At 42.9% G+C, this 22,460-nt stretch overlaps 1 protein-coding gene and 1 long non-coding RNA gene across 4 annotated transcripts in view; one reads left to right on the plus strand and one right to left on the minus strand.

Moving 5' to 3' along the window:
• LOC137350643 (uncharacterized) overlaps positions 1-12,525 on the minus strand; it is a 46,980-nt gene extending 34,455 nt beyond the window's left edge. The window contains exon 1 of the long non-coding RNA XR_010969468.1: positions 12,296-12,525. This is a non-coding gene — a long non-coding RNA (uncharacterized lncRNA). The remainder of the gene's footprint in view (positions 1-12,295) is intronic.
• Positions 1-22,460, plus strand: part of ccdc13 (coiled-coil domain containing 13) — a 63,344-nt gene that overhangs the window by 35,967 nt on the left and 4,917 nt on the right. For all 3 annotated transcript variants that reach the window (XM_068015399.1, XM_068015408.1, XM_068015418.1), the window contains 4 exons: positions 4,669-4,752; positions 7,779-7,898; positions 8,050-8,198; positions 17,645-17,759. In XM_068015399.1, coding sequence (XP_067871500.1) covers positions 4,669-4,752; positions 7,779-7,898; positions 8,050-8,198; positions 17,645-17,759 — 468 coding nt within the window. The remainder of the gene's footprint in view (positions 1-4,668; positions 4,753-7,778; positions 7,899-8,049; positions 8,199-17,644; positions 17,760-22,460) is intronic.

Below are 22,460 nucleotides of genomic sequence, written 5' to 3' on the forward strand. Positions count from 1 at the left end.
GCTGACTGGTCTCTAATTGCCTGCTTTCTCTCTACCTCCCTTTTTAAATAGTGGGGTTACATTAGCTACCCTCCAATCTGTAGGAACTGTTCCAGTGTCTCTAGAATCTTGGAAGATGACTACCAATGCATCCACTATTTCTAGGGCCACTTCCTTAAGTACTCTGGGATGCATACCATCAGGCCCTGGGGATTTATTGGCCTTCAATCCCATCAATTTCCCCAACACCATTTCTCTACTAATACTGATTTCCTTCAGTTCCTCTTTCTCTCACTAAGCCTTGTGTTCCCCAACATTTCTGGTATGTTATTTGTGTCCTCCTTTGTGAAGACAGAACCAAAGTACGCATTTAGTTGGTCAGCCATTTCTTTGTTCCCCATAATAATTAAATTCCCCTGTATCTGACTGTAAAGGAACTACATTTGTCTTCACCAATCTTTTTCTCTTCACATACCTTTAGAAACTTTTACAGTCAATTTTTATGTTCCCCGTAAGCTTGCTCTCATACTCTATTTTCCCCTTCTTAATCAATCTCTTGGTCCTCCTTTGCTGAATTCTAAACTGCTTCCAATCCTTAGGTCTGTTGTTTTTCCTGACAAATTTATATGCCTCTTCCTTGGATCTAATGCTGTCTCTAATTTCCCTTGTAAGCCATGATTTGGCTACCTTTGCCGTTTTACTTTTGCGCCAGACAGGGATAAACAATTGTTGCAGTTCATCCATGCGCTCTTTAAATGTTTGCCATTGCCTATTCATCGTTATCCCTTTAAGTAACGTTTCCCAATCCATCATAGCCAACTCGCGCCTCATGCCTTTGTAGTTTCCTTTACTAAGATTCGGGACCCTAGTCTCGGAATCAACTACGTCACTCTCCATCTTGATGAAGAATTCTATCATATTATGGTCGCTCATCCCCAAGGGGTCTTGCACCACCAGATTGTCAATTATTCCTCTCTCATTACACAATACCCAGTCTAGGATGGCCTGTTCTCTAGTTGGTTCCTCAACATATTGGTCCAGAAAACCATCCCGTATACACTCCAAGAATTCCTCCTGTACGGTATTGTGACTAATTTGATTTGCCCAGTCTATATGCAGATTAAATTCACCCATAATTACAGATGTTTCTTTATTGCATGCGTCTCTAATTTCCTGTTTAATGCCATTCCCAACATCATCACTACAGTTTGGGGGTCTATATACAACCCTCACTAACATTTTTTGCTCCTTATTGTTTCTCAGCTCTACCCATACAGATTCCACATCATCAGAGCTAATATCCTTCCTCACTATTGCATTAATTTCCTCTTTAACCAGCAATGCAACTCTACTGCCTTTTGCTTTTTGTCTGTCCTTCCTAAATACTGAATACCCCTGGATGTTCAATTCCCATCCCTGAATGTCCTGAGACATTCTTGACCCTAGCACCAGGGAGGCAACATACCATCCTGGAGTCTCTTTTGCGGCCACAGAAATGCCTATCTATTCCCCTTACAATTGAATCCCCTATAACTATTGCATTCCTACACTTTTTACTCCTCCCCTGTGCAGCAGAGCCAACCGTGGTGCAGCGAATTGGGCTGTTGCTACTTTCCCCTAAGAGGCCATTCCCCCCAACAGTATCCAAAGCAGTATATCTGTTTTGCAGGGGAATAGCCACAGAAGATTCCTGAACTGCCTGCCTAGTCCTGGAGCTGGAGACACTTCCTGCACACATGCCGGTCCCGGGCACTGGAAATGTTCCCGACTTCCGACATGGAGCACGTGGAGAACACCATTGCTTTGAGCTCTCCTGCCATGACTTAACCCTTTAAATTAACCTTTTGGAAGATCTTAATGTCAAATAATATCAGTTGCACGAGGGCCCTTCTTCCCTGGTCCTCGTTACTACAGAACTCGCTAAAAAAAAAACACTACTTACTATATATGAAATAAACTATGAACGTTTCTTACCTTAGATAGTTACCCAGCTATTTCCTAACAGCAGTGACTCACCAACCAATCACCTTGCAGCTTTCCTGTGATGTCACTGTTGGCTTTTTGTTTTTCAAAACTCCGGCGCGCTTGAAGAGGTCCGACTGCTGTCCGCTCCTGAAAGTAAGTGAAGGCCCTGAGCCCCGTGCTGGATTTATCCGCTCCCGGTTCTGGTTGTTTCCACACAGGTCCGACTGCTCTCTGCTCCTGAAAGTAAGTGAAGGCCCTGAGCCCCGTGCTGGATTTATCCGCACCCGGTTCTGGTTGTTTCCACACAGGTCCGACTGCTCTCCGCTCCTCAAGGTAAGTGAAGGCCCCGAGCCCCGCGCTGGATTTATCCGCACCCGGTTCTGGTTGTTTCCACACAGGTCCGACTGCTCTCCGCTCCTGAAGGTAAGTGAAGGCACCGAGCCCCGCGCTGGATTTATCCGCACCCGGTTCTGGTTGTTTCCACACAGGTCCGACTGCTGTCCGCTCCTGAAAGTAAGTGAAGGCCCTGAGCCCCGTGCTGGATTTATCCGCTCCCGGTTCTGGTTGTTTCCACACAGGTCCGACTGCTCTCTGCTCCTGAAAGTAAGTGAAGGCCCTGAGCCCCGTGCTGGATTTATCCGCACCCGGTTCTGGTTGTTTCCACACAGGTCCGACTGCTCTCCGCTCCTGAAGGTAAGTGAAGGCCCCGAGCCCCGCGCTGGATTTATCCGCTCCCGGTTCTGGTTGTTTCCAAACAGGTCCGACTGCTCTCTGCTCCTGAAGGTAAGTGAAGGCCCCGAGCCCCGCGCTGGATTTATCCGCTCCCGGTTCTGGTTGTTTCCAAACAGGTCCGACTGCTCTCTGCTCCTGAAGGTAAGTGAAGGCCCCAAGCCACGCACTCGATTTATCCGCTCCCAGTTCTCGGCATTTCCACACAGGTCCGACTGCTCTCCGCTCCTGAAGGTAAGGATGTTTGCTGACTGCTGTTCACAAAATTGTTGGATAGATGCGTTTGCTGAAGCTCAGGTTTGCTGCTGATAATCAGTTTCATTATTTTACATGAAATGCAAGTTAGACTAATTGCTCTGTTGTTGCGTTTTTCTATCCTGGAACCCTTTTTGAAAACTGACGTCACGTAGTCTGTTTCCAGTCTCCTGAGGTCTCCCCAGTGTCCAATGTCTTCCTTGCAATAAACAGCAGTACCTCACAAATATCCTCCCTAGTCTTTCTCAGCACTCTAGCAGGTAATAGGTAAATTGGCTGTTGTAATTTGCCCCTAGTGTAGGGTGGTGATCGGGGATATGGGATTACTGTAGGGATAGTATAAATGGGTGGTTGTTGGTCAGCACAGACTCAGTGGGCCAAAGGGCCTGTTTCAGTGCTGTATCTCTAAATAAATAAAAATAAATAATTTAAAAAAATGCCACCTCCTTTTTATTTGCTTTATTTATTTGTTAGAACCCATTTCCTCCTCTTGGACTTCCATCTAATTTATAACAAGCCATAAACTTTTGTTTAGGGGAGTGAATGTTGCTCGTGTCTTCTCTTATGAACACTTGGAGGAAATAGTCATTCTGAATATTTACCCCTTTGTGCTCATCCTTGGCTTCAGTTCTGTTTTGCACCGTTTTTAGTTTCTTCATCTTTGGCTGATTTTTATACAGCTGTGGCATTGAAAGAATTTTTTTTACTTTTGTATGAAATTTCATCTGCTCTGCTTATCCAGGACTTGCTATGCTTCTCTCATCACCTTTTTTTTTACCACATTTCTCCAATTTTTATATGTATCCCAGTGCACGTCTTCTCCCTTTTTCACTGCAAGATTTGTACATTCCATCTTTCCTCTTTATCTCACTTTTAATTCGTTGCTCCATTTTGGGACATGTTTGTTTAGTGTGAGCTTTTTAGGTATGGTAACTTTTCACTGTTGCAATTTAAGGACTATAGGAGAGTTTTCTGTGTAGAAATAAAGCAGGGCTTTACAATGCAGAGCAGTATACAGAAATGGCTGACTCGCTCGCCAGCTTTTCCCTCCCTAGGATGAGTTATCTGGTCTCCCTGAGAGTAAGAACTTGGTGGAGTATGCAATAGAACATGTCCCACCACTCGATGGCACATCCCAGAAACCGGACTCCAGCTATACTCCACTTTTATAAACCTGTAAGTTGTAAATCTGTTTTATTTCTTTGTGCAGGTAACACCACCACAGTCATCAAATGCTAAAGAGTAAGTTCCAGTGTTCCCAGCTGGGAGCTCAGGTCAGAGAATCAGGGTTACAGTAACCCTTTCTTCAACCTGGGTGGTTTCCTGCCCTTAAATACTTGCCAATCGAAATGCAGTAAATAATTGGACTCTCAGTCAAAGGCTCCAGAATGAAATAGTAGCCTTGACTGATAGTCAGATTCAACGAATGTTTGGCCTTGGGTGGTCAGCTCATGTACCACATGGCGGAAAAGAGCTTCAATTGAGGAGGAGAAAATATATCAGTCAGGAGGCCAGTCCTAATCAGCCAAGAGCAAATGATGGCCAGTGTGGAAGCAGCAATGTTTGCAGGTGTAGTGAAATTTGTACTTCAGCTCCTCTTAACTGAAAAAGTGAGACATCGTGGGAGAAAGAGATAAAATTGAAAACTCAGGAAGTGTCAGAGCTTTTCAGCAAACATAACAGATTGAGGTAATCACACTTTACCCAGAAGTTGTTCATTTCTTCTCTTGATCTCAACAGGTCGGTGTCCAAAATGGGCCACACCCTTATCGAATCAGCAGCAACACGACCCCCTTCGGGGAATACTTTAGGAAAATGTGCCAGGTTTGTTCATCTTTCATGTGTTTTGTGATTTGAATACAGGTCTGAATTTTCTATCTCTGTGCACAAGTGAAGTGCCAGCCTGGGCTCAACTCTCTGGAGTGGGGCTTGAATTTTCTGACTCAGAGGCAGAATTCTACCAATTAAGCCACAGCTGGCAGAGTGGTAAAAATAATGTATTCCTGGCAGTCTTAGAATTTCTTTCTTTTTCTTCCCCTTCCCCACCACCCCTAGCAGTGAGTATGAAGCTTGGGGTCAGGTCACCCATTTGATCTTACTTTTACTTTTCTTGTTTTCCCCTGTGTGACTGCCATACAGTGTCACTGTCAGTGGGGGCATTGCAAGATTAAAGGTGATGGTCCCTAGTACTGGTAGTTCACCCTGGAATTCCAACAGTGAAGTATCACTCAGGTGTTCCTCAGTGGCAGCCCTCCCACCTCTGAGTCAGACAGCTATGGGGTCAATTTACGCTCCAGAGACTTGGATCCATGTATTATGGGGAGAGCGCTGCACTGTCGGAGATGCAGTCAGTCTTTCGGATGAGACGTTGAACCGAAGCCCCGTCTTCCCTCTTGGGTGGCCATAAAAGATCCCACGGCACTAATTCGAAGCAGAGCAGTGTACTTCTCCATGTTGGCCTGACTAATATTTATTCCTGAACCAACATGACTAGAAAAACATTTCCTGGTCATTATCACATTGCTGATTGTGGGATCTTATTGTGTGCAAATTGGCAGCTACGTTTCTAGGTTAATCCAGTGACCCTTCAAAATTACTCAATTGGTTGTAAAGCGCTTTGGGATGTTTGTGAGTCTTTTTTTTTTCTTACCTCTGTGGTGGTCTCAGAGGCTGACCAAACCATCTCGTGCACTGCATGGTGTCATCACCGATAATGTATGCTACCAGATCATTGAGGAATGTCAAAGTGTGTCATAAAGATGAGGCTGAAAGATCCTTTTTCATAGCTTTTAGATTTTAACTTCTAACTGACAGTCATCATAGATGCAATAAATTGTTATGATCTGGAACGCACTGTCTGAAAGGGAGATGAAAGCAGATTCAAAAGAGAATTGGATATATACTTGAAAAAGAAACAGGTGCAGAGCAATGGGAAAGGGCAGGGGAGTGGGACTAGTTGGATAGCTCTTCAAAAACCAACTCAGCCACAATGGGCCTAATGGACTCCTTCTGTGCTCTATGATTCCATGAACATGGTGATCATGCTGGTAAAGATTTATGCTGTCAAAATTAGCAATTACATGCAGTTTGCAGCAACCTTTCTTGGTGAGTTTCAGCCTGCAATATGATTCTTTTATGTTCTTGAGATGTGGGTGACCCTGGTAAGGCTGCTCTGAGTTACCCTGGAATGTGACAGCCTTTTAGTATTGATTTTTGTTTTTACAACTGAGTACCATAACCACTAGTTTATAGTATTCCCGACTGGGAGGGGAAAGCTCATCCATTTTTGGGAGACTGATTGATGCATTGATTGGAACATAATCCTCTAACTGTAAGGACCTGGGATCAGATTAATAGACTGGAAGTCTCCTCTGTCTGCTAACTGGAAGCAGCCCAGGCAAAATGTGTCTCAATGTAGTTCCTAGTGAATATGAAGCTGAGTGCTGAATTGTCCATAATCCAGTACAAATTGGACTGAATCGACAGTCTTGCTGAGTGACCATGTGGATGGCTGGCAACAACAACAACTTGCATTTACATAGCACTTTAAGTAGTAAAATGTCCCAGTATGCTTCACTGGAGAATTATCAAATAAAATTTGACACCCAGCCTCATAAGGCAGTATTAGCACAAATGACCAAAGTCTTGGTCAACGAGGTAGATTTTAAAGGACCCCTTAAAGGTGGAGAGAGAAGTAGAGAGCTGGAGAGGTTTAGAGAGGGTATTCCAGAGCCTCGGGCCCACGCAGCTGAAGGCACGGCTGCCAGTGGTGAAGCAGTTAAAATCAAGGATGTGCAAAAGGCCAGAATTGGAGGAGGGAAGATATCTCTGAGGTCTGTGGGGCTGTTGGGGATTACAGAGATAGGGAGGGCAAGGCCATGGAGGGATTTGAAAACAAGGATGAGAATTTTTAATTGAGGCGTTGCTGGACCAGGAGCTAATAAAAGTCAGCAAGCATATGTCTGATGGGTGAACAAGACTAGGTGTGAGTTAGGTTATAGACAGCAGAGTGTTGGATGAGCTCAAGTTTATTGAGTGTAGAAGCTGGGAGGCTGGCCAAGAGAGCATTAGACTAGTCAAGTCTAGAGGTAACAAAGACATGGATGAAGGTTTCAGCAGCAGTTGAGCTGAGGCAGCGGCAGAGTCAGGCAATGTTACAGAGGTGGAAGTAGGTGGTCTTGGTAATGGAGTGGATATGTTGTCAAAAGCTCCTCTTGAGGTCAAATATGGCACCAAGGTTACAAACGGTCTGGTTGAGCCTCAGATGATTGCCAGGGAGAGGGTTAGAGTTTGGCCTGAGGACCAAAGACTGTAGATTCAGGCTTCCCAATATTTAGTTGCAGGTAATTTCTGCTCATACAGTACTAGATGTTGGACAATACTAAATGTTGGACAAGCAGTGTGACAAATCAGACAGTGGAGGGGTCAAGAGAGGTGGTGATTTGGTAGAACTAGGTGTTGTCAGTGTACATATGGAACCTGCCGCTGTGTTTTTGGATGATGACGCTTGAAGGCTAGCATATAGATGAGAAAAAGGAAGGGCCAAAGGATAGATCCTTGGGGTCTCCAGAGTTTACAGTGTGGGAGCAGAAGGAGAAGCCATTGCAGGTAATTCTCTAGCTACAACTGGATTGAGAATGTCACCGGACTATAGGGAAAGATCAAGTTTAGATATATTGTCAGGACAGATTAGAGGGAGCTTTGATCTGTATCTGATCCCACTGTGCTTTATGCTGATGCTAGGTGGCAAAAGCAAAAAATGAGCCCCGAATACAAAACCTCACAAAGTAGCAGATAAATTTAAACTGAATGAGGCTGTGGACCTTTTATGTGATTTCTTTTCTCCACAGCGTGAATGGAATTGATATAAAAGCTCTTCAGTTACAGTGCACAGAGTACAAGGCTTTTTACCAAGCTGCAGAAGTAGAAAGGGACAAACTAATGGAGTTAGTTACCATCCTGCAAAAGAGGTAAGATCAAGGCACGAATTAACTTTGTTCTACGGTGGAAGACGATTGACATTTTCAAGGAGTTTTTAAAATTGGGATTCAGCGAGTGAATGATAATTATTTCATTCCGGGTTTGATTTACTGATGACAACATCACCAATTTGTACTTTAGGTTAGAAGATAGCAATGACAAGGTTTTGGAAGCTGAGCAGAAGCTTCTAGAGCAGCGCCGGTGGTCTGTGACCTTGGAGCAACAACTTGGAAAAGCCAAATTGGATGCGGGAAAGACCCATGACAAACCTGCCAATAAGAACAAAGCAAGTAAGTGCATTGTTAGAATCTTGTGCCAAAGTACTCAACTGACATTTCAGCTGAACCCTGCAGAAACAATCAAAGATTTCTGATTTCAGGCAGCCTTGGGTGATACAGTGCTCTGAAGCTGTATGCATGGAGTAGCCTACACTGCCTCACACCCCTAGGAGCTCCAACTATCGTAATTTCTGAATCCCAACCTTGCCACTTGAAGCAGACACGATAAGCGTTCTTATTTTGTTTTATAATGCTCTTGTGAAGCACCTTGCGACATTTTATTTTGTTAAAGGTGCTATATAAATCTAAGTTGTTGTTGTTGTTACCCCTCCATTCTCCTCTTATTGGGCTGGACTTTACAGGCCCCCAGATGTCGGGGGTTGTGGCGAGGGGAGGCCGGAAAATGCATCCAGGAGAGGTCTGCCACGGGCCTCAACACCGGGAAAGCCTGACCCGATATTGATGGCAGCGGCAAGGCCACGTGGCAGCCTCTCGCAACCACCACCCACCCCCCGCCATTCAGTGACAGAACCAACATTTAAATATGCTAATTTAGGTAAATTAACGAATTAAATACTTACCCACTCCCGTCTTCTGTTCTGGTGCCATATTGGTGGCAGCCGGCACTGCCATACCTTCGGATCTCCGTTCAGGGATCCTGTACGGGACAATGGTGGGGAGGGGGGAGCAGGTAAGTATTTTAGTGCAGGAAAGGGGGAAGGGGGTTCAAACTAACCTGATTGGTCTAGGGGATGGTGGGAAGAGATTGAAGGTAAAAGTTTATAAACTTTGTGGGGGGAAGGCCAGGTACACAAGGCAAGTATTTTGTGGGGGGAGAAGGCAAGGAATTAAATGTATGGTTGTTGGGGGGAGGTGGTTGGGAGAGGGGTCTAGATCAGTAAATTTTATTTTTTTCAAAAAATATCCCTTTTAAAATTTAAATTCTACCGTAGGGCTTGAAGCCCTTTAAAAATGGCATCTGTGCCTGCGTAATGGTGCTGGACGCCCATCCCTTCCACGTCATCGGGGCGGGGGGTGGGGGGCGGGCGGGCAGTGCACCCCGGTCATGTAAATGAGCCGTCACATTTAATATTGCGGCGGCTTTGCGAAGTAATGCCTGTGCATGCGGGCCACCATTTTTTAAGGCCGCCGCTAATTACGGTGACAGCAACATAAAATTCAGCCCATTGTTATAACTACAGGATTAGATGTAAAATTGAAATTGCAACTGGCAGACCACATAAAAAAGGAAGAAAGACTTGGCATTTATATAGCGTCTTTCACAACCTCAGGACATTCCAAAGCACTTTACGACCACTGAAGTACTTTTGAATTCTAGTCACTTATAATGCAGCTTTTTTTTTTAGAGATTCCATTTAAAAAGTGACAGATCACAAGACTGAACACAGTGAATTAAGGCACTTTGGATCGTAAACTCGCTTAGCAATCGGTATGTTCCAAATCTTTTAAATCAGTGATGCCCAACATGCAACTCCAGAATTCTGGAAATCCGGCCCTTAAAGGGCCAGGCAACTCAGTTATAGAACTGTACAAAACTGAAGGAGGCCATTCAGCTCATCATGCCTGTGCAGCTCTTTGAAAGAGCGATCCAATTAATCCCATGCCCATGCTCTTTACCCTGAAAATGTTACCTTTTCAAGAGTATATATCTAATTCCTTTTAGAAGTTACTTTTGAATCTGTTTTCCACCACTTTCTCACCACTCATCATAACTCACTCCATAAAAACAATCCTCCATCTCCCCGCTGGTTCATTTGCCAATTATCTTAAATCTGTGTACTCTGGTTACTGACCCTCCTGCCAGTGGAAGCACTCTGGCTGAGGCCTAACCAATCATTCATAAAACACTCTAATAGTCTTTTATTACCCTCCAACAATTTTAACATTGTCCCAGTTTTTGCAAAAACAATCTGTCCCCATTTGATTAAAGCCAGTAACTGTTCCTGTGTAACAGTAGTAATCACATCTGGCTCGTGGTCTAGTTGCACATATATTTCTTATTCACTAGTTTGTCCAATTAGAATTGTATTGTTCGGGAGGTTGGAAACACTGTTATTAGTGGATAAATCATTGGTCAGAACACCAAGGTATGTTGGAAACAGTAATTTTAGATGTGCGCACCTGATGGGGATGTGTATTTAAACATTATATGTAGTCCTTGAGGCTCTGTGATATGCACCTACGGAGCCCATAATGATAAATGCTTGGATATCCTTTGAATAATTTATTTGATCCACCAGAATGATGCTGAGGCTAAAAGGGTTAAATTATCTGGACAGGTTACATAGACTAGGCACTGTGAAACCTTTTGTCATTTAATCTCTTTTGCCCTCCACCCTATCACAGACCTTCTCTTTTGTTCTTCTTCACCACCACCCCCCCACCCCTGCCTTTCATTTGCTCAAAACCTATTACATTTCTAACTTTTGCCAGTCCTGATGAAAGGTCACAGAGACCTAAAACATTAGCTCTGTTTTTCTTTCCACAGATGCTGCCTGAGCTGCTGAGTATTGCCAACATTTTCTGTTCTTGTTGCATAGACCAGGCTTGTATTCCCTTGAGTATAGAAGATTAAGAGGTGATATAAGTGATGTATTTAAGATGATTAAAGGATTTGATAGGATGGATAGAGAAGCTATTTCCTCTGATGGGGGAGTCCAAAACAAGGGCACATAACTTGTAAGTTAGAACTAGGGGTAATGTCATGAACAATTCTTCACACAAAGGGTAGTGGAAATCTCAAACACTCTCCTCCAAAAAGGTGTTGAGGCTGGAGGTCAATTGAAAATTTCAAAACTGAGATTGATAGATTTTTGTTAGGTAAAGGTATAAAGGAACCACCAAGATACAGTCAGTCATGATCTAATTGAATTTCAGGACAGGCGTGAAGGACTGAATAGCCTACTTCTGTTCCTATGTGCCTTTGCAGTCTCTTTTTTTAGATCTGAAACTTAAAAGGCAATGAAATTTTAGTACACACAGTGGTGAGCAAGCTACAGCAAAAATCCTGTTTGTGTTTTCCCTCACGACTTGTAAATATAAAAAAAATTTAAGAAATGAAATAACCATTTGAAATTCAAGCCAATAAACACTTCAGATTAATCTCCCATCTCATATGAACTGAAGAGACGGGGAATAAAGATTAGAATTACGTCTTGCCAGCGGAGAGCTTGGAAAGCACACTGGCATATTTGCGGATGGTACCCTCAAGGCGATGATGGAGAGTTTTCACAGTCAGTTGTCAAGGTCAACCTCCCAGAGAAGAGTCTGGCAGGTGTTGGCTGGCAGAGCTCTCTGCACCTTCAGGGTACCTGGTTGCAATTGTGAAAGTAGATGGCAGACCAGAGGAAAGGTGCCAAGGTAAGCTAGCTAGAGGATTCTATAATGAGAATCTGTCCAAGTATACATTCTCAGATAGCACATCCTCAGATGCTGCCACTCTTTTTCTACTTGCCCTTTTTAGAACTTCCATGTCAGCTTACGGTCCTTTCAATATTTAGCATACATCGATACGTTTTGCTACACCAAGGCGGGAGAAATGCACTGTTAATTCAGTCCCACTACTCCACAGGTCATAACATATTGGTAAAGTTTCCTTCCTACCGGAAAGTAGCCAAATTAAACAGTCTATTTGTCCCCCAGAATAAAGCACACCAAGCCAGCTTTCTTTAAACAACAACAAAATTAACTATTTATTAATAAACTAAGTCTTAAACAATAAGGAGATAACTTTATATCTGAAAAAGGTTATTTTAAAACAACTACTTCTTCCTAACCCTCATGCACACGCACATACATTCAAAAAACCCCGTTAACCGGGAAAAAAGGCTTTTTCGGTTTACAACTGTTTCTTAGGAATAATAAAATAATTGGGTTGTCATGGTCTGGTAGGATATTTCCAAGTTGGTGAGATCAGGTGCTATACCCTTTCAGAAAAGGGTATAGCAACAGGTCTGCTTGTTTTGAAGTAGCAGTCCAGAAATAGCAGCTTTCTTGAGATTTCAGAATTTTCCCAAAACACAAGATAAGCAAGAATCACTCTTGAGGCAGGGATTTTCCAGAGATTGGAGGCAATGGGAATTTGTTACCTTTCAAATTGCAGGGGCTTTCTCTCTGCAAAGCACCTTTCCTCCACAGAGCAGCAACTCCTCTTTTCCTGGGTCTTTTCTCTCTCCAAGGGTCTTTCCTCTCTCCATGCGGACCACAGCCACACCTCAAAATGTAGGATTTCTTTCCAAGAGATGCAAGTCTTCCTTTTTAAACAGTTCTTTTTCTCTGGTCTGCAAGTAAGTCCCAGCTAGATTTCACTGCCTGTCTAGCTGGTCCAGCCCACACTGATCTTTCACAATGCAAAAGTGAAACCAACACTTTAACAATAAGTCATGTGACCTGCCATTTCCCTCTGCTGTGTTGTTTGGAAACAGGTGTCTTGTGGACTGTCCCACTCAGTTCAAACACCAAGTTTCAGCATTCAATGTTCACAGAAAAATCCTTTTACTCAGTTTTTAAAAACACACAGAATTCTTAGCTTTCAGTAATAAAAAAACAAAACTCTTGTGTCACTACACAACAGCATGCCACAGATACAGACTGAAACTTGACATTTGAAATTTTTGTAACACCGACACATTGACAGTGCCTCACACAGGAAATTCTCTCAACACACCTTAGGTTCAGAATGCATATTCAATTACTGACCCACAGCATACAAGAGGAGCTGTAGAATGGCTTCCTTCCTAACAAAAAGAACTCTCTTCCTAACAGCACTGTTGGTGTACACACCCCTAGGACTGCAGCGGTTCAAGAAGGCAGCTTACCACCACCTTCTCAAGGGCAATTAGGGATGGGCAATAAATGCTGGCCTAGCCAGCGACACCCACATCCCCTGAACAAATAAAAAAAATCACGGGTGAGATCAACGATTTCTCCGCCCACACCACCACATTGTTGTGAAATGCTGCAGTGAGATTGAACAGTCATGTCATGTTGCTGTTGCTATTTGTTAGGAAAGGGGATGAAACTGCTAGTCCTGTTGATGCAGTACATCTATGGGCAACTAATTGCCTGTTGCTGCACTTGGCTGACACACTGGTCCTCAAGGAGATGGAGGCACAGGGGTTGAGAGACAGAAGGTGACCTCAGTTGTTATTGACTGTTCTTTCCCAAAGGGACTTTTGTTACAGGTGTTCTTACAGTAGATGCACAATATTTCAAATGTTTTTACTAGTGGAAAAACTGTTAGGAACGCTTTCAAAGGAAATTCCACACATACAAAAAAATGATAATTGAAAAAACGGCATTGTACCTTTAAGAGTTCCCTTCCCCATATGTGCTAATGCTACTGGTCTTTAATATATATTTTTACTTTCCCAACACTGGAGAGATCCTTCCCTTAAAAATGAATATAAGCACTTCCTTGGCAGTGCTCTCATTATCATATTACAAAAATAACTTGAATTTTTATAGCACTTTGTAGAATCATAGAATGGTTACAGCACAGAAGGAGGTCATTCATCCCATTATGTCCATGCCAGCTCTCTGCAAGACCAATCCAGCTAGTCTCACGCCTCCACACTTTCCTTGTAGACCTGCAATTTATTTTCCTTTCATGTACTTAACTAATTCCATTTTGAAAGCCATGATTGAATCTGCTTCCACTACCCTTTCAGGCAGTGCATTCCAGGTCATAACCATTCGCTGCTTTAAAAAAAAGGTTTTCCTCATGTTGCCTTTTGTTCTTTTGCTAATCACCTTAAATGTGTCCTCTGGTTCTAGACCTTTCTGCCAATGGGAACAGTTTCTTTTTTTTTAAGAGATACAGCACTGATACAGGCCCTTTGGCCCACCGAGTCTGTGCTGACCATCAACCACCCATTTCTCCTAATCCTACATTAATCCCATATTCCCTACCACATCCCCACAATTCTCCTCCCACCTACCTAGACTAGGGACAATTTACAATGGCCAATTTACCTATCAACCTGCAAATCTTTGGCTGTGGAAGGAAACCGGAGCACCCGGTGGAAACCCACGTGGTCATAGGGAGAACTTGCAAACTCCACACGGGCAGTACCCAGAATCGAACCCGGGTCGCTGGACCTGTGAGGCTGCGGTGCTAACCACTGCGCCACCTCTCTATCTACTCTGTCCAGACCCCTCATGATTTTGAACACCTCTATCAAATCTCCTCTCAACCTTCTCTGCTCCATGGAGAACAGACCAAGCTTCTCCAATCTATCCACATAACTGAGCTCCCTCATCCCTGGAACAATTCTTGTTTTTGTATTCTATGCCTCTAATTATAATTATAGTGGGTGGCGCAGTGGTTAGCACCGCAGCCTCACAGCTCCAGTGACCCGGGTTCGGTTCTGGGTACTGCCTGTGTGGAATTTGCAAGTTCTCCCTGTGACCACATGGGTTACCGCTGGGAGCTCCGGTTTCCTCCCACAGCCAAAGACTTGCAGGTTGATAGGTAAATTGGCCATTGTAAATTGTCCCTAGTATAGGTAGGTGGTAGGAGAATTGAGGGAAGGTGGGGATGTGGTAGGGAAAATGGGATTAATGTAGGATTAGCATAAAATGGGTGGTTGATGGTCAGCACAGACTCGGTGGGCTGAAGGGCCTGTTTCAGTGCTGTATCTCTCTATGACTCTATAAAGCCCAGGATCCTGCATGCCTTTCACTATTTTCTCAGCTTTCCCTGCACATATACTCTCAGGTCTCTCTGTTCCTTTAGAATTGTACCCTTTAGCTGATAATGCCTCTCCTCTTTCGTTCTACCAAAATGTTTCTCTTCCACTTCTCGGAATTAAAATTCTTAGCATAGTCAAATGTCCTAAGGCACTTCACAAGAGCGTAATCAGACAAAAAAAATTGACACTGAGCTAGAGGAGGAGACGTTAGGACAGGTGACCAAAGGTAGGTTTTAAGGAATGTGTTAAAGAAGGAAAGAGAAGCAGAGAGAGCTCGGGAGAGAATTTCAAAGCTTAGGGCTGTACAGCTGAAGGCACCGCCACCAATGGTGGGATGAAGGAAGTTGGGGCTGCACAAGAGGCTAGAATTGGAGGAGCGCAGAGTTTGCGAAGGATTATAGGCTGGAGAAGGTATTACGTATGCTTAATGAAGCTTTCACATTCTATGCAAAAATTAAGAATAGTATGGCTATAATGCTAATTTCAAAATGATACAGTACAGGTTACAAAAGGGGTGTGGACGTGAGAGGTCGGTAAATCCTGATGTTCCAATCCCCAATGACCCATTTAGTACCGATAAGTCAGTTCCCATCAATTGGAAAATCCACCATGTTTTTCTCATATCTCCTTGCAGATATATAATTTGATAGTTGGTCTCCAATATTTTGCCCAAGTGTGAGTCATGACACAGAGAACACCAGGGCTGAATGCCTTTACCTGATGTACAAACATGCAGGGCAATTTTAACCTAACCCACCCATTTGGAAACTGATGGATTGGGGTGTAGTGTTGGTTTTACACCCCCACCTGATTTTACTGTCCACAGAGAGTTACAGACCAAACCTGATACAGACCAAACATTGAATCTGTGACCTTCCTGCTCTCTCCTAGCTCAGCTACTCACTGAATAAACCTGTTGCACTGTCGAGGGAATGCAAGACTATTTGTCTACTTATTTCTGTAATGTGAGAGCATTAACTATTGAGGCTATTAAGCTGGTCAGTGAATTTTTATCGGCAAATCATGCATGAGAGCTGAAGCATCAGATCAATTCCTACTCTGCACTTATCTTGTCCTCCTGTTTGCTTTTGGTATTGTCAGCAGGTGGCAAACAATTTGAATTGTTACACAGTGACTACATTTACAGTGGGATGGGGGAGCGAAATGGCAAAACACACTCATTTTTATTAATTTCTTCGACAAATATTCAGAATTTTAACATTCTCCTTGTGAAGTTGTACAGCTTTAATACTGAGAGTAACATTTTTTTAAAAAAGACTTACAAAGGCAAAGTTACCTAGATTGTAAAAGCACAGCTAACGAGGCTTGTTTACTGTATGTGTTCACTTGTCAAGTGTAGTAACGGAACTCGGCTGTAGAAGAGAAGGTAACATTTTTGGTTACAATACTTAGCTTTCATCTCTGGCTGTCCACATGGCAATTAGATTCACTGCAGGTATCAGTCGGCAGCACAACACTACCACAGATTCAAGGACAGATAATGCAGGAAATTGAAAGTTTGCACTGATCCAGTGCAGTAGGGGATTTTCTTCAGATTTTCAATTGGAACAGCAGAGGACTCTCTAAACATGGTTTCTAACTCCAAAGTAGAATAATGGTCTCACTTTGAGCACAGTAAAGAAATATAATGACATCGATTTTTTTCCCGCAAGATCATATTGCAGTAAAATGTCCCAATTCGCTTCACAGGAACGTAATCAAACAAAATTTGACTCCGAGCCACATAAGGAGATATGGGGACAGGTGACAAAAGAGGTCAAAGTGATAGGTTTTGAAGAGAGTCAAAGGAGGAGAGAGAGGTGCAGCAGTAAAAAGATTTAAAGAGGGATTTCCAGAGCCTGGGACCAGTGGTGTGGTGATGAAAATCAGGAATGCAGAAAGGCTAGAATTGGAGAAGTATAGAGATCTCAGTGGGTTGTAGGGCTAGAAAAGTTTAGAAATAGGGATGGATTTAAACATAAGGATGCAATTTTTAAATTCCAGGCATTACTGGACATGTAGCCAGTTAAGGTCAATGAGCACAGGGATGATGGGTGAAAGGTACTTGGTGTGAGTTAGGATACAGACAAGAGATGAGACCAGAAAATGAATATGGACGAGGAATATCATTCTGCCTATCCAGCACATCTATCTAGAAAAACCTACACCCCCACCAAGTGTTTCTCGAATGACCCAAGGATTTTGCCCACCCAACCCTAAGGAGTCCGTTAATCGCTTCATGTGAAGAACTTGTGACATCAGTCCTAAGTTTGCCTTTCACCACTTTGAGCCTGTGTTTTTTTGTGTCTTTTTGTTCTTCTATCAAAGTGTGGCATAGCATTAAGCTTCATATTTACCTTTCTCTATCCAGTTTACTATCTTCTATAGTCCTGTAACGTCTCCTCTCTCCCATCTCCGTCCAAGGCTCAGGAAAACCAGGTTTCTCATCTTTTCTTGTAACTATCACACACTTGGATGTTAATTCTGATTTCCTTCCAGGTGGCAGGGCTGTGATGTAGAGTAACATTAGACCAAAATATTTTATGTTTATGGCTCTTAAAGAAGTGAAATTGAACATTGGTCGGGGTCGCAAGACAGGTGGAATCACATTTACTGCCCGTTATAGGACACGTTCGATGCTGTACTGACTGTTTTGTGAACTTGCACATGCCCCAATTCAACCCCTAGCTCTCTGACGATTGCCAAAGTAAAACTCATACAACTATCCTATTTTTCTAAATGAAGGTTTGTCCACCAGCAGCAGCCGTCAGTACCAGAACCTATGCGGCAGTGGGGACCTGTCTCCAGGGAGGCCATTGGCCATAGCTTTGGATATTCAAGTAGAAGAACTGAATACACGGTATGATGTTTGTATTTTAGAGGGGTCCATGTCCTTGTGCTGATTTGTTTTGGTGTGCATTGTGTTACGACCGAGGTGGGAGGAGTACACTGTCTTTTCTAGCCCCACTTCTCCGCAGGTCACAGCATATATTTTAAAAATGTTTACCCAGTTACCGATACAGTCAATCATATACTCTACTCTTTATCCCAGAATAAAATACACGAACCAGGTTTCTTTAATAAACAACAAAATTATCAGTTTATTATCAAACAAGACTCATCCAGTAACAAAGTAAAGCATTAACACACAGTTGAAATATGAAAGTTCCCTTTTAAAATTCCCCCCACACACAGAGGAAAAAAATACAGAAATTCTCTCTACATGGGTCTGTTACAAAAAAAGGCAAAAAAAAAATACTTTGGCCAAATATTTTCTAATTCTTGAAGCAAAAAGAGAAGATATGGAAGGATGTCAGTTATCCCATTTGGTCTGGCGTTCAGGTATACGGTGACAGGTCACTGGGATCTTTTCTAAAGCAGTTCTTTTCAGGTGGCGTTGAGAATTGATCTGGCAGGTTTTTTCAGCTTCTCAAGAGAGATGCAGCACCAGAAATTTTAGCGCTCCCACACTGGGGACTGAATTTTAGAAGCTCGGCACCGTTCTTGACGGCAAGCTTCAAAGATGGCGGGCGCTTGTGCAGGATTTGCTCTGCGGAGTTGCCGCGATATTAAACGCAGTGGCTCATTTACATGGCAGGGGTGAGCAATCCGTCCCCGGCAAAGACATCCGGCGCCACTGTGCAGGCACCATTTTTAAAGGGCTTAGAGCCCTAAATGACAATATAACTTTTTAAAGAAACCGGATTTTAAAGTACAGAATAAAATTATTGCAACCCGCTCCAACCCCCACCCCCCCCCCATTACCTTAAAACTTATTACTTGTCCTCTCCCTCCCCCAAAAAAACTTACCTTGCTATCCCGACCTTCTCCCCCCCCCACCACAAAGTTAATGAACTGTGAACTTTACCGCTTCCCACCACTCCCTAGACCAATCAAAAAGGTTTGACGCTATTCCTCCTGCCTCCCGTCCTGAAAACTTACCTCCTCCCCACCAGTGTTCCGCCACACTTCACTGGTCGGGGTTTGGACGGCGCGGGAGTGCCGTCCTCTGACCGTAATATGGGAGCGGGACACCTGGTGTGGCGAAGTAATTATTCTTTCCTTTATATTCGTTAACATATGGAAATGTTAGTCCCGTCACGAGCAGTGGGGGCGGGGAGGGGGCCACCACGAGGCCTCGCCATCGCCGGTAATATGGGGCAGGACCTTCCTGGCATCGAGGCCAGTGGCAGGCCCCGCCCGGAGGCATTTTCTGGGACGCCCACCCACCTCCCCTGCAACAACCCCCAATGTCGGGGGGTCAGTAAAATTCAGTCCTGGATCTTTGCAGGGTTTCTCCAAAGAGGTAGAGAAAGAGGTAAGCTGGGTCGTTTTTCCTTGGCAAGTTGATCTCCAGCTGTCTTCAAAACAGTTCACAACCCAACTGAACTTAAACAATATCCAAACCACAAACAGAAACTCAACCTCTTGACCTCCATAAACCTTGCCATGTGGCTTCTCTGTTGTTTATTGAGCCCAAAGCACATGATTTTCTGCAAAGGTTGTTTTCAAACAACATCTGTGTCCTTTCATTGAACTGTCAAAAACAAAGCAAAGTCCAGCATTTATGAAATCTTCAGCCTTCCAATGAATCCATCTCCACAATTTAAATATGAGTCCTCAAAAAATACTTAACAAAAAATATAGAAGTATCTTCATAACAAATGTAACACTGCTACATGAATGTGGTGGGGTAATTCTGTGACAATATATTCTTGCAATTTTTTTGTCAAAACCACTGGGAAAATATGAAATTACAGCTTATGGGGTGTCTCCTGCAGATTGAACCATATGAAAATACTGAAACAGTGTAAGTACGATCTTGCATCTGACACAAAATGCCAAACTGGTACTGGCTTGCTCATGCCTGCTTTGCAGTGACTTGGAAATGCACCATGCTTGGTCTGTATTTAAAGCTCTATCCATCAGTGCTTATTTTGAGGGTATGTTGTGTGTTTAGTTGAGGGAATGGGGATGCCCAGTGGGAGGCTCCTGCCTACTAGTAACTATGTTGGTTGCGGGTTTTGGCTATATGTAGGGTGATTTACTGTTACTGATCTGCATTTGTTCTTCAAGGCTTTGGGCCTTTTGGCAAGAGGATTGTGCTGGAGCAGTTTCTTGTATTAATGTTTTGAATTCCTATAAATAGAACACACAATAGGTAAATAGAATACATTTTGCTTTTAATTAATATTCATTTCATAGTGTGGATAATCATAAGCTTCCTTTACCCTGTACAAAAAATATCTAAGCTTGAATTTTTTTTTAAAACTTCACATGGTGCAGAGGTACTATACTCAGCTAGAAACATATTATATTGGTGACTTTGTATGCTGTTTTGAGAGTGCAAATAAATCTCTCTAACATTACAATTCCCTTGTTTACAAGTTAATAAAGCAGCCTTTCTCAGCTGTCCAGCTGTGTTTGACACTCTAATAAATAAACCCACACCTGCAGCTCAATTCTTTGAATTGCATAAAAGTGTCACTTTTTAGAATTAGAATTAGAACATTACAGCGCAGTACAGGCCCTTCGGCCCTCGATGTTGCGCCGACCTGTGAAACCATCTGACCTACACTATTCCATTTTCATCCATATGTCTATCCAATGACCACTTAAATGCCCTTAAAGTTGGCGAATCTACTACTGCTGCAGGCAGGGCGTTCCACGCCCTTACTACTCTCTGAGTAAAGAAACTACCTCTCACATCTGTCCTATATCTATCACCCCTCAACTTGAAGCTATGTCCCCTCGTGTTTGCCATCACCATCCGAGGAAAAAGATCCCCCTACTAATAAAAGCTAACACACCATATGCCTTCTTAACAGCCCTATTAACCTGGGTAGCAACTTTCAGGGATTTATGTACCTGGACACCAAGATCTCTCTGTTCATCTACACTACCAAGAATCTTCCCATTAGCCCAGTACTCTGCATTCCTGTTACTCCTTCCAAAGTGAATCACCTCACACTTTTCCGCATTAAACTCCATTTGCCATCTCTCAGCCCAGCTCTGCAGCCTATCTATGTCCTTCTGTAACCTACAACATCCTTCGGCACTATCCACAACTCCACCGACCTTAGTGTCATCTGCAAATTTACTAACCCACCCTTCTACACCCTCTTCCAGGTCATTTATAAAAATGACAAACAGCAATGGCCCCAAAACAGATCCTTGCGGTACACCACTAGTAACTAAACTCCAGGATGAACATTTGCCATCAACCACCACCCTCTGTCTTCTTTCAGCTAGCCAATTTCTGATCCAAAGCTCTAAATCACCTTCAACCCCATACTTCCGTATTTTCTGCAATAGCCTACCGTGGGGAACCTTATCAAACGCCTTACTGAAATCCATATACACCACATCCACTGCTTTACCCTCATCCACCTGTTTGGTCACCTTCTCGAAAAACTCAATAAGGTTTGTGAGGCACAACCTACCCGTCACAAAACCGTGCTGACTATCTCTAATGAACTTATTCTTTTCAAGATGATTATAAATCCTGTCTCTTATAACCTTTTCCAACATTTTACCCACAACCGAAGTAAAGCTCACAGGTCTATAATTACCAGGGCTGTCTCTACTCCCCTTCTTGAACAAGGGGACAACATTTGCTATCTCACTTGTTTTGTAATTCAGACTGGTTGTATGTCCCACACTAGAAACTATTGATTTTTTTTTATTTTAAAGTCTGATTAACTGTTTAATATATAATTCTTAAAAAACACTGTGGGAATGCAATAATCTTATTCAAATATTGTACTATAGTTCCTTAGCCAAATCTTATCAATATGAATTGGAAAAGGACCCCTCAGTTTTACTGGAGTACTGCACTCTATGACAGACAGGCATCTTATTAAGACCTGAGACCTGATCAATAAAAGGGAGGAAGGTGTGATTTGAGGACCTTGATTGATGCTTTCAATCACAGAGCTCCATGTTTCCAGCTGTTCTGGTGGCGATGATGCCTCTTTTTGTTCCATTGTTTTCAGCCCTCAACCTTCAGACTAAAATAGAAATTAAAAGTAAGAATGCATAAATGGGAAAGTATCTGAAGGGGAATGACAGGTCCCATCCAAAATGCAAACACGATTACCAGTAGGCAGGATCCTTCCGTTGCCTGACCACATTGGCAGACAGAGCTGTTTCTCTTTCAGATGCTAACTGGCCTGCTATGTATTTTCTAAATTTATTTTTTAATGTCAGATTTCCAGCATTCATGGTTTTGACAGTAATCTTGGTGGTTTTCCAAGAAATTTAGAAAAACAAGAACTTGCATTTATATAGAACCTTTCACTAATCAAAGTGCTTCATAGCCAGTAAAGTACTTTTAAAGTGTAGTCACTGTTGTAATGTTGGCAAATGTGACAGCCCTTTTCTCACAACAAGGTCCCATAAACCAACAATGAGATAAATGACTAGATAATCTGAACTTTATAGTGTTACAATGTTTTTGTTCCTTGTATTAAAAACTTAGAATGCTGTGTGTTTAAAAAAAACTGAAAAAGGATTTTTCAGTGGGCATTGACACCTGCAAATAGCTGAAAATTTTGGATGT

Source organism: Heterodontus francisci, chromosome 2, assembly GCF_036365525.1.
Source record: "Heterodontus francisci isolate sHetFra1 chromosome 2, sHetFra1.hap1, whole genome shotgun sequence".
NCBI lineage: Eukaryota > Metazoa > Chordata > Chondrichthyes > Heterodontiformes > Heterodontidae > Heterodontus > Heterodontus francisci.